Here is a 12,564-nt window from a genome sequence, read left to right as displayed (position 1 = left end):
AAAATAAATAAATATCTGGCTTTACTGAGCTTTAAAAGTATAGTAAGAAGGCTTGAAATATTCAAGAGCGTTTGCGCTCTCCAGGGTCCTGAAAAATCACCACCACAGCACTTGCCAATTAAAATCTTATGACTCTGACTCACCTATTCTAAATTAATATTATAAAACTGTCTCCGATATATGGCCATGTCTGACACACCCTTGACCATATCAGCTGGATTCTGTATCAATGCACTACATTGCCTGACTAAACAGCATTGCATCACATCTGTTGACCCTCTTGATTTTAAGGGGGAGGTGGGGTTTGTGCTTGTTTAGGCACTGAACTGCTCCCAGTGTGACTACCTTTAGGCTATACCCTTACGAAAACCAAATTTACCACGGTCTCGTTACAGGAACCCTTTAACCATGCAATTTGTGGCAGAACTTTGACGAATACGAATAGCAATCAATTTCCCCCAAAATCATGGGACATACATTTACTATCATAAAACCAACATTTTTTAAGAGATTAAAATATGTGGCTCTAGCAGAACGCATGCCCATAAGAACAAACCTAAACTGCAACAAGTCAATTCTTTCCGTGTCGTTGAAAGAGTAAAATTAAGCAAGTTGGCATGACATCAATCAGACTGAAACGAGCGCACTAAGCACTTATTGTTTAGTGTTGTTCACTTTTCATTTGCGCGAGTGCTCTGCTCGCACGCTCCAATTAGAAAATAAAAGCGGTGCATCAGCCAACACCCCGACACGACCAACGGCTGCCAAATGTCTTCGCGTTGGAAACACAAAGATCCTGCCAATCTCTGTTTATGCACCCATAAGAACATCAGTGTCAAAAATTCCTGGTGTCAAATTTGAAAATAAAAAAAAAATGTGCATGCGTTGTTGTATGCCTCTAGATTGTAATGCTGTGGAAATGTAGTAGTGGTGCTGCTGTCAAATTGTGATTTATTTATTTTAACGTGAACATTAAGGATATGGCCATTCTGTTATTCTCTTTGCGTATTTCCGTATGGCATTGTCCTCGCTGAAGATGAACAAGGACCGGTTGACGGTGAAACAGTTCTGTTTGGTTTGCTTGGGATTGTATAATGCCATTGTCCTGGCTCTCTGAGCCATCGACTGTTTGTACATTCTTTGACCGCCCGGAGGACCTCCCGCCCGGGCACCCCCTCTCCCAGCGCCCGCCGGACCTCCATAGCGGGTGGGCAGATCGTCTCCAAAGCGAGCCATCCTAGACATGCAGATATCCAACAGGTAAAATCCAAACAGGCGTTAAATCGAAAACGCAGGACGAACATTACAGTAAATGCATCTGTTACCACTTAAAGTCTCCATCAGCGTATGTCAATTGTAAAATACAGAAAGTCTCCCCTTTGTGCACAATCCCACCGTGCGCCTTCACTTCATCTCTCGGAAAATCGCAAAAACAAAGAAAACTTCTCATATGAATGTAATTCCAGTCGAGCCCATTTAAAACGATGTCAAATGTGTAAGCATTCAAATCATGCCACATCTATCCAACACGAGCCGATCCACGCTGACAGGTCACGAAACCAAAAGCGCACCCCATCACTTTACGCGTCACACAAAACGAAAAAGGAAACAATGCATGTCGAGAAAAAAGGTTCAAAGGTATTCGGGATTCATACACACGCGCGTCTACGCCTGTATGTGTTTTAGAAATGATGTGGTTTTTGCTTCCAATCAACAATTCCACCTGCTTCCACAGCGCGCGCGGTACCGATGGTGCCAAATGAGTGTACGCTGTTCCACGTGACCAAAAGGACCCTATAGGGAGGACCACCTGCTGACGAGCGAGGGGGGTGGGGTGTCTTAATTGATCATCACTGGATTTTATTACCTTTAAGCATTTATGCTTTATTACATCTACAGTAAATTCAGTGCGAACAAAGCAAATGCGTTATTGAGGCGTATCCCTAGAAACTGTCTGTTATGTTGAAATCTCACAACTGTACCTTAGGGGCCGTAAATTACAAGCAGCTCAAAAACATTACATTTGGTCTCCCCAAGCCTATAGTTTAGGTATTGATTTGGGAATTAACATTTTATTGCATCATATTTTATTGTTTTGGTGAGCTTTATTGAAGAGGTGGTTTACAAAAAAATACAACCAGCTGTCTAAAGCACATTTACACATTTATTTCGCTATATAGAAGGGGAAGCACTGTAGAGCACCATCATTTTATAATAAGCTGGGGACTGTCACTTACTGTATGGAGAATATAGAGAGAAAGTTAAAACATATATTAGTCTTTCTGCCCAGGGTGTATCCAATTCTCCAAGGAGGCAAAAGAAAGCTATCCATCATGTTCACATGTGAAGCGCTTGGCTTTGAAATCAGCAAGTGTGAAGGAATTCTGTGTGCATGAAGCTAGTCCACAAGTCACACAAATCTCATGAGAAACTTCAGGCTGTTGAACAAATCTGTGTCTGTCTCTTTATACCAAAGCTTCATTCCCAAATACTCTAGTGCACTGCCTTGGAAAGGATTTCAACACATTTCAACCAAATGACAAAGACTAAAATATGAAAGAAACTACTCAGGAACATTTCTAGACCTCTTAAATTATATAATTGCTGTCAGGAAATACGGAAATATAATTTGCTTTGGGTTAATAGCCTATGTGCAAACCCCACTACATGGAGAAAAAAATCTATATACAGTGGCCTTATGTATTTGGACACTTAAGACACCCTTAAAAAATGTCTGAATGGGATTGCATAAAATAATACAATTCCAAATTTGGCATCTAGAAAACTATCAGTCTTGTTGTTAAACTTGCATACATTCCTAATCAATAGTTAAGCTGATAAACGATGCAAGAGAGAACTTTAACATGTTACATTTTGGTTTTGCACATGCATATTAAGTGTAGAAATACTTAAGGATAATCTTTAGACCCCTAGTGGCTAAAAAATGGATTTCACATTTTCAACCTACTACTTCCTACTTTGTAATAACAAACCTTTAAACTCTACAAATTTCATATCAGAATGAAAAAAGCCGTAACCGTACAATTAAAATAACACGCGTGACCTAACCCTCTGTTCTCACCTGTTCTCACGTGATGTGATTTTCTCCTGATACATTTCATGAGCACTGATGATGTCTGTTTCTCTCAGGTCACTGGGCCTCTCCAACTCAATAACAGTATCATATTTGCTGTTTTCTGTTGGGTTTTGCTCCTCACGTGATGCCTGACACTCTCCATACAAACTGTCCTTGCTTGAAAGTTCTGTGAAAGCTGCTCTTCTGCTCTTCCGCTTATCTGGCATCTCAGGGGTTCGAGCCCAGGAACTGAACTCTGAGCCCAGGGTCAACATCCGCCATGTTCCAAATGTGGCCAATCGAGCAGCTTTAATTTTTTAAATAAAAAAAAACACAGATTGACTGAAAACATGTAGTAAAATTAAGAGAGAAAGACAAGCGCAGGGTGAAAGATAACGGGCGTCCTGTAAAGTTTAAACCTGTATATTCTCACAGATATACGCATACATAATGTAAAGAAATGAATTAAAGGAAAAACGTTTTTAGCTAAGCTTTTTTGCATTGTAACATTTGCATACTGTAGTAACTCAGCACATTTTTCTGTACGATTCTCATTATCACTAAACAATCAAACAAATATTAAAAAATATACTCATCTGAATAAAATATAATAATTCACTTTAAGTTAATGAATTATTGTAAAATGTGTTTAAATTGAATTTATAATTTATTTAAAATAATACATCATTAATATTTTTATAGTACTCTCTTTATTTTGGTTAAATAAACAAACCATCATGAAAATGTCACAACGCAAAAATCATGATCTTACTTTTAAACCAATTATTATTACTATACAAGGAGCATTTTTTACAGCATCATCCATCACTAAAACAAGTGAAAAAAACGTACAAGTGCAAACCAATAAATGACACAGAAAGCACAGAAGACAAACCCAATGAATGTCCTACCATAGATCACTGTGGACCTTCTCTCTTTCCAGTTAGAGTTCATGATCTTAGTGGTGAATCTCGTGGAGCTCTATAAATTTCCAGCTGTAATGCTCTGCATCCACAAACCGCAAACCTTATAACAGTTCTGACCACTGTGATAGAGCTGTAGTCAAGTCTTGCTGCTTGTCACTGCGGAATGCGGAAAGGCGGTTTCCTGTTTCGCTAGTTTAAAAGCTTTAATCATCACCAGCCTGCATTTCACTGGATCAATTACAGCACTGCTTTCTCTAATCAGGAAGAGAACAATCATACAGTTTAGAAAACCGAAAATAAAATCTCCCTTGATAAAGAACTGAAGGCGTCCTCATTTAACTTTGTTGATGTTGTTTATAGGTGCAGTGCTTGAAGGGATAGTTCACCCGAAAATGAAAATTCTGTCATCATTTACTCACCTTCGAGATGTTCCAAATGTGTATACATTTCTTTGTTCTGATGAACACAGAGAAAGATATTTGGAAGAATGCTTGTAACCAAACAGATCTCAACCCTCATTGACTCCCATAGTAGGAAAAAAACAATGGTAGTTAAAAGTGCCCCAGAACTGTTTGCTGTCCAACATTCTTCAAAATGTCTTCTTTTGTGTTTAATAGAACAAAAGAAGAATAAAGTAATTTTTCCTACTATGGGAGTCAATGAGGGTAGAGATCTGTTTGGTTACAAGCATTCTTCCAAATATCTTCCTCTGTGTTCATCAGAACAAAGAAATGTATACAGATTTGGAACAACTCGAATGTGAGTAAATGATGACAGAATTTTCATTTTTGGGTGAAGTATCCCTTTAAAAGTGAAACTACAAATTATTGATAAAATAATTCTTTTTTTGTTTGTGAAATTAAAGCTTTAATATTGTAATTAACTATAATCTTTCCCCAAGTATTTTTAGATGACTGATGTCAACGTGCTGTTATTTACCATTATCCATTTTCTTCATTAGGCTTCCATTCCAAAAATTGACATTCATCGTCATCACACGATGTTATTGCAGCATAAAAACTAGAGAGATCCTCTTTTATTAGTAGTAAATTTATTGAAAAAGAAAAACACAACCAGTTGGATTGTGTATCATGTTTCGCTGTCCAGAAATATGTTACAGTTTTCACCTTCCTCGTTGTTTTGTTTCATGTTGCAGTGTTGTGTATCTGTCTTGATTTGCACAAAGGACGTCACTACACTATCGACATTTAAAAAGACAGAAAGAGCTTCACCATCAATGAACTTATGGAACAAACTTGAGACAGGCTAAATGTCAACAACAGTTAGAAAACCAGAGGTAAATTTCAAAATACAAGTGAAAAAATGAAACGCTCGCTTGTATTTTACAACTTGTATTCACTTAGTGAGTAATAAAAAAATAAACATAACAAAAAACCTTTTTCAGCACCATTTGCGTTTCCTATTCGCGTTTCATTCAACCACAAGTACACTTTCCAGTCCTAATCCTAAAGCACATGTCTCGAAAGCATGCTGATAGGTTCCGTCATTGTAACTGAAAGTACAGAAATGTTAAAAATATCTTACAGTTTCGTTTGCAGTGATGGTGTTACGTGTCATTTGCATTTCAGAACAGCCTTGTCTATCCACGCCTGTAACATGCTCGAAATGACCCATAGGACTCTAGACACAATTTAGGCCTTGTCCAGGCATTCACAACTTGGAGAAACAGGCCAAGAATGTGCGTTTTTGACATCTTCGTGGATTTGGGTAGCACTGGCACGACGCCCGGCGTCTGTGAACCAATCATAGAAGGGCACGAGGGGCCATCCCACAGACGACAATAGAGAAGCCTATATGTAAAGTTGATTTATGAGCTCGATTGTAATGAGAAAGCACAGGGTCAGTCTTTCAAAATCACATCATGATCCATATTCTGTATAAAACCTAGGAAGGACAGCACATGAATGTGGGAACAGTTAAATGATCGTATTTTCAAATTCACTTGGAATCTTTCAGATCTTGAATGCTAAAGTAAAAGTGTACAGAACGGAATCCATAAAGATGAACAGAAATATGCAAGAGAATGTCTGAAGTTCAGAAAAGCAAGTTGAAGACGTAACCACAAGATGGCGTCCGAGTTGTGCGCGCACTGCTCGCCATCAAGAATACGGTAGTTTTCAAAGACAGTTCCCTAACTGGCCCCGATTTCTGAGAAAACAATCCGTTTAGAGCTCATTTTATGACACTTAGTTTACTGTTTTCCAGATGGGTGGAGTTGAGAATTAAACACTTCAAGTCCAGCCCAAATGTGCAGTTCTCACCTTCTGTACACCAAACACTTTTCAATGCGATCAATGTGCCTCAATTGTAGCGTCAGCCAATCAGGACCACAATGTGTCATTGTGGGTGTAGCTCAAATAGCCCAGGCTGTCGCTTGATTCTTGGTTTGGCGCTGTTAGTGATGGCCATGCTGGTGAAGGAAGGTGACAGGTTGGTAGAAGAACCAGATATCAGATGGTAGAGACGTGGGTCTAACTGGGACTCGATGGGGTGGATGAGCTGGTGTCGGGCAGAGCGCTGGGCTGCTGGTCGCCGGGCGTGCTGTCCGCCTGTCTCTGGGCGATGGCGGCTGCCGAATGTTTACATTTGGATGAGCCACACAGGCAACTGAACAACTTTCCCTTTACGTCCCAGAAGTGATCGCCGTAATCAAACCTGCGGAACAATTGGAGTGATTAAAAACGCTTGAAGAAATCTCAGTGCTTCAATGGTCACATCACTAAACTGTATGTAGTTTCATGTAATAAAGTGGTTCCCAATCATGTTCATGAAACTACTGATGCATGATGGGAAGTTCATGTTTATAGCCGTGCTAAATATCAAACAAACCGATCTCCAGTTTGAGCGAGTAAATTGTTATAAAATATATGAATCTGACCCAAGTTCATCTCCAGCATTAATGTTCTTGCTGGCGAAGAAGGCGATGTGAGGAAACCTCAGGTCCTGGTGGGAGGTGAACACTCGACAGGGAAACAGATTGGGATCACAGTGATGGTTTATGAAGCGGCTGATGTTACCGTAGAAACGGGCATCAACGCAGTACATATCACCGACCTAGAACAAGAGTGAAAAACATCTTGAGGACAAAAGATCTGGAAAGTTACAATCTAGAATGTGGAACGGAATATTTATACCATCTCTTATTTCCTTCTAGATTTCTAAAGTTTCTGGTGCTTTAAAAAATGAGCCTTAAAGGGACAGTTCACCCACAAATGAAAATTCTGTCATCATTTACTCCAAATTATTTCCAAATCAGTTTAAATGTCTTTGTTCTGATGAACACAGAGAAAGATATATGGAAGAATGCTTGTGACCAAACAGATTTTGGCCACCACTGAAGATCATATTAGAAAAAATTGCCTCATAAATTTCTTTGTTCTGTTGAAAATAAAAGAAGATATTTTGAAGAATGTAGGAAAGCAAACAGTTCTGGGGATCTTTACCATTGCCATTTTTCCTTTTGACTACCATTGTGAATGATGGCCAAGAACTGTTTGGTTACAAGCATCCTTCCAAATATCTTACTCTGTGTTCATCAGAACAAAGAAATGTATACTGATCTGGAACAACTCGAGGGTGAGTACGTAATAACAGAATGTTTATTTTTGGGCGAACTGTCCCTTTAAAACACTAGTAGACGTTTCACTGAACTAAAACATTCTTCTTTGCTAAAAAAAGGGAAACCAAAGAAAAAATCCAATACGTCCAGGCATTGATAATCTGCTATTTAAGGAAACGGCCAGGGAAGTTAATGTGATTTTGTAAGCGAGGCATCTTAAGAACAGCTATACCTTGTTGTCTAGACTGAAAAGATAGGAGTCGTTCTCCCTGACATCTGCCTCGGCGTCAGAGATGATCTCACCCACGTATCTGTTGTAAGCAGATGAGACATTAGACCGCACTACACAACCACACACACAGTTAAGATAAAAGTGGCTCACAGAGATCAGATTTAACTGTAGAAGGAGCTAATGAAGCTCACGGTGGATGAAAGAAACATACTCACTCGCAAACGAAGGTCCCTTGCGGGATGTCCTGCAATGTCTTGACGCCCCATCCCATCAGTTGTGTCCTGAACAACTGCAGTCTTGACCTGAGTGAAGATTTAAGAAGTTCACATCAAACACTGGTGTCGCTTGCCATGTAAATACTGACTTTAAATGGCTTAAACTGACCTTTAATTTACATTTAGGGTTTTTGAATAGATTTTGGAGTGATTTCAAATAAAAAAATTATAAACAGATTTTCATGTTATTTCATGTTGGTATTAAAACAGGATTATATATATAATCACTTGGCAAAATCAGAAATGCTTCACCTGACTACAGTAACATCACATATTTGTTTTAGAATCACAATGTCTGTTTCAGGTAATGGTTTGTATGGAATATAATAGGTTGCGAGGTACCTCATTCCGTTTTGTACGACACGGTTCTTGCAGGTTCTCCAGCACGAGCAGGCGTGATTACACTCGAAAATAAGGGCCGGCTCCTCGCTGCAGAACTCGGGCAACAGACGGCTCTCCTGCCAACACAAAACATATGAACTCACATGCATGCATGGGCAAAATGGGTACCGCGATGTGAGTGGTTGCTAGATGGTTAATAAATGATCCAAACCAACCTCTTCTTAAAAAAACAACTTCTTAAAATATAATAATGAAGATTGTCCTAGTAATACTAATAAATCTCGCTGGCTGTGCTTTGCTAGTTTAACCTCTAGGAGGAGATGTTTGCCAAATTAAAAAGAAATTAAAGGGCTGGTTCATGCGAAAATGAAAATTCTTTCATCATTAACTCACCCTCTTGCCTGACTTTCTACCGCAGAACACAAAAGAAGATATTTTGAAGAATGTTGGTAACCGAACAACGGCGGTACCCATTGACTTCTATTGTATGGACACAAAACCAACGCAAGTCAATGGGTCCCACCGTAGTTCGGTTACCAACATTCTTCAAAATATCTTCTTTTGTGTTCAGCAGAAGAAAGAAAGTCATACAGGTTTGAAAAGACAAGAGGGTGAGTAAATGATGACAGAATTTCCATTTTTGGGTGAATTATTCCTTTAACAGAGGTTTAGGGCTAAAACATCAATTCCACATTTAATTGCACATATAACTATTCTGATCTCATAAAGGTCTTCGCAATTTACAGGTTTAACATCCCAGCTGTGTAGAAATCAGTTTAGTTTGCTATGTGGATGAAGGGTTTAGAAGAACTGACTTACTTTATCATACCAGCAGCGCAGGCTGAGTTGGCCGCACATGCAGTTTGCCGAGGAGCAGTCGTCTTTACATACACAATACTATGAGGAGAAATACAATCAGTGATCAATTGACAGATTCATCTTTCATTTAGTCCCAACTGACATCAGCGAGAGTATGTGGTTTTAGCCAAGAACCGCCCACTCAGACAGGAAGTGACATGTAAAGCAACTCATGTCTGGAGTGCGCAATAAACGCCTGTTTTTACAATATAGAATAGGGCTGCACAATTAATCGAAAAACAAATCGGGATAACAATTACAGGTGAAACAATCACATAATCGACGAAAGCCTCAATTACAGCAGTCCGATTGCGCTCATTTCTGTGCGTTTCGGCAGTGTGTTTGGGCACAGAATACAGTGGCGAATCAGAGAATTAATATGTCAACGTGTCCTTTAGCCATTTGTTTTGGTTTGTTTAACTAAGAACATAACCCCCATAATTCTTTGTTATTTACATTATATTATTTAGTTTGGGATGTTTATAGAAAGAATATGGCATGCAGCTGTTTTACAGCTTCAAAGTAAAATCTATTAATAGACAATAAAAATCACAATTACAGTATGGAGGTGAATAATCGACAATTATGAATTTTTCATAATCATGCAACCCTAATATAGAATATTACAAATATAAAGAAGCGGAGATGAGCGTGAGCATGTTTACCTGCAAGTGAGTAATGTTTTTGTCGATGTTCATTGGGGAAGTTACGCAGCTGTTGGGGATATACTTGTAGTTGTCGGGATAAGGTTCGCTGTCCACTGCATTCACGCACGGAACGGGAACTTTCTCGTAGCCCCTAGCGATATCCCTAAATACAATTGAGCGGTGGTTTATAGCCATGTTTCTTGGGTAACATGTAAGCAAGAGAAGGCTCATTTAAGTGAGATTACCGGTTCAGAAGTTTCTCTGTAGGGGCGCTCTGGCTGCAGTTAGTTTCTCGCTGCTTCTTGTTGGCTTGCAGGGCGCTCCAAACCTTCGGAGCTTGGCTACAACACTGCATGGGAGTATCTCCCTCTTTGTTCTTCAGGTTTGCGTGCGCCCCCCGTGACAGAAACATGCTACAGGAGACACAAGAGAGTCAAATAAACGAACAAAACTAGCCGAATGTACGAAATAACATCAGCCGTGCAGTGAAAATGAATAGACAATGAAAGAAAAGAATAGAATAGAAAGATTCCATAGGAATGAACTGTTTGGTATGGACTGTATATTATAGGTAAATGCATTTGTTAAGAAAACATTTGATTAATTAGTCTGATTAATATTACTGATTTAATTTCAAAGTACAAAGTAATAAAACGCTGCCAAATATGTTGGCGTAACCAAGCTGTTCCTATGGCAATATTACATTTAGGGACCTAACCAATCACTGTAACTGCCTGCCAAAAGATCAATAATAAAATTCATCCAGGAAATGAGAGCAAGACTTTATTGCTAGAATCCAGCACTAATAAATCTACACGACATTGATCCGGCGATCAGAAGATAAGGTTCCACACAAGCACCTGAATAAGATGTTGGATATGATTCTAATCCTGCGGTACAGTTATTATAAATACTACGTAACATCCTTCTTTTATTCCATATTTATCCTGTCCTAAACTTCTGATTTTCAAGGAACTCACAACCCACGCTTGCCACATTTAACGTGCTTCCCTCTGGGAATTTGCCTCGACTCTAATTCCAGTGCCAATCTTTATTGTTTGTTCTTCATCCATGATCAGCATGACAGTCAAATATAGTAAACAGTTTTACTCACTTGATACAGTCGATCCGGTTCTCCCGTGACGCTATGTGAAGCGGCGAGTCACCGTGGGTGTTGAGGGCATTAATATCACACTTCGCCTCCAGCAGGATCTCGGCGATCGCCACACAGCCAGAAAACGCCGCCCAGTGCAAACAGATATTTTGCTCCTGGAACGTAGGTTTACAGTTACAATGGTGAATTAAAACGAAGCAACATTCATTTTTTAATCCAAAAGTGTAACTTTAATCTAAAGGCAAACCAACCTTATCACGGATGTTAATATCGGCCCCTTTGGAGAGCAGGAGTTTCACTTGGTCAACATGTTTGTATTCCGTGGCCCAAATCATGGCTGTCCAGCCGCCATCATCCTGAAACAGAGAAGAAACATGAACTCTATATTAAAATTGAAATACATCAGACTTATCAGAAAATAATTAGACTAGATCAAAATTCTCCAGAGTAAAACTGAATTCAACTATAGTGGAGGCTTAGAGAATTTTATAGAATTATAAGAATTATAATTATTTTAATAAACTGATCAATTTAGCTTTCGAAACAAACTAGTGTTGATTCATTTTTATAAACGGTTTATGAAAAATTTCCTAGATTCTATGAACCAAAAAAGAAACCACTTGAACATTTCCAACGTTCATATTGCTCAGAAGAATTTTCGGGTTTGTGTTTTTACAAAATGACCAAAAAACTACACAAAGTAATTAATGTGCAAAAAACACTAGCGAAATGTCTCGACAACAAATCTGGTTGAAAATTGTCTTTCAAATGTCAGTATCATCAAAATAAATGAACAAACAAATAAAGCTGTTTCTATTTGAGAAACTCATTACACGGGTGGAGAAACAAACAACTTTTAATCATTGGTGCAGATGTCTTGCAAACAGGTCAATTTTCTGAGGTACGTCCAATGGAGTGTGACTAATGAAACGGTGCATTCTGCTAAAATGTAATCGTGTCGTATATGCTAAACAAACCTATTCCGTACCTGGCAGTTAATATCTATAAGGCCTGTAGACAGCAGATGTTGTACAATGGCAAAGTGGCCATTCTTAGCAGCAAGATGAAGGCATGTCGAACCTTCAACATCCTGGAAAGAAAAAGTAACAGAATGTGAACTGTTTACTTAGGAAAGAGAAGTTAACCATTTAATTCATTGAAACAGAATGAGTGGTCCTTCGGGGTTGTTTTCAGAAATTTGAACTAAACAGAATGATTTTCAATGAATGTTTCAGCTGACCTTGTGAGATTCGATAGCTCCAGCCCGCAGCAAGTAGCGCACTGTTTCCAAGTGGTTGTTCTCGCATGCCTCCATCAGGGGTGTCCTCTGGTCCGCATCACACATGTCAAGGTTTGCACCAGCCTGAGAAATATGATTAGAGATTTAAACACAATCTTTACAAAGAACTTAAAGAATTTTGACACTGTCTCATTTCCATTTAAAGTGAATGGGGACTAAGGCTGTCAGTCATAATCTGCCATACAATGAAAGTCAATGGGGACTGAGACTGTCA

General features: G+C 39.0%; 2 protein-coding genes across 10 annotated transcripts in view; both read right to left on the bottom strand.

Annotated features, from left to right (window-relative positions):
* LOC130569766 (voltage-dependent P/Q-type calcium channel subunit alpha-1A-like) overlaps window positions 1-1,715 on the bottom strand; it is a 47,117-nt gene extending 45,402 nt beyond the window's left edge. Inside the window, exon 1 of the mRNA XM_057359611.1 lies at window positions 984-1,715. Coding sequence (XP_057215594.1) covers window positions 984-1,245 — 262 coding nt within the window. The 5' untranslated portion in view covers window positions 1,246-1,715. The remainder of the gene's footprint in view (window positions 1-983) is intronic.
* Window positions 1,716-4,790: 3,075 nt separating this feature from the next.
* The window catches only part of ehmt1b (euchromatic histone-lysine N-methyltransferase 1b), a 31,474-nt gene continuing 23,700 nt past the window's right edge, over window positions 4,791-12,564 (bottom strand). For 8 of the 9 annotated variants that reach the window (XM_057359591.1, XM_057359595.1, XM_057359592.1 and 5 more), the window contains 12 exons: window positions 12,291-12,413; window positions 12,039-12,140; window positions 11,302-11,406; window positions 11,051-11,205; window positions 10,182-10,349; window positions 9,955-10,099; window positions 9,251-9,328; window positions 8,432-8,547; window positions 8,030-8,116; window positions 7,815-7,893; window positions 6,902-7,077; window positions 4,792-6,678 (listed from right to left, as the gene is read on the bottom strand). In XM_057359591.1, the coding sequence (XP_057215574.1) occupies window positions 6,495-6,678; window positions 6,902-7,077; window positions 7,815-7,893; window positions 8,030-8,116; window positions 8,432-8,547; window positions 9,251-9,328; window positions 9,955-10,099; window positions 10,182-10,349; window positions 11,051-11,205; window positions 11,302-11,406; window positions 12,039-12,140; window positions 12,291-12,413 (1,518 nt within the window). In that variant the 3' untranslated portion in view covers window positions 4,792-6,494. Of the gene's footprint in view, window positions 6,679-6,901; window positions 7,078-7,814; window positions 7,894-8,029; window positions 8,117-8,431; window positions 8,548-9,250; window positions 9,329-9,954; window positions 10,100-10,181; window positions 10,350-11,050; window positions 11,206-11,301; window positions 11,407-12,038; window positions 12,141-12,290; window positions 12,414-12,564 lie in introns of all 9 variants that reach the window. The other variant, XM_057359590.1, reaches the window with a different exon arrangement.

The sequence above is a fragment of the Triplophysa rosa genome, linkage group LG19, assembly GCF_024868665.1.
Source record: "Triplophysa rosa linkage group LG19, Trosa_1v2, whole genome shotgun sequence".
Lineage (NCBI taxonomy): Eukaryota > Metazoa > Chordata > Actinopteri > Cypriniformes > Nemacheilidae > Triplophysa > Triplophysa rosa.
Note: the sequence above shows the minus strand (reverse complement) of the source record. Positions and strands in the feature narration are given on the sequence as shown.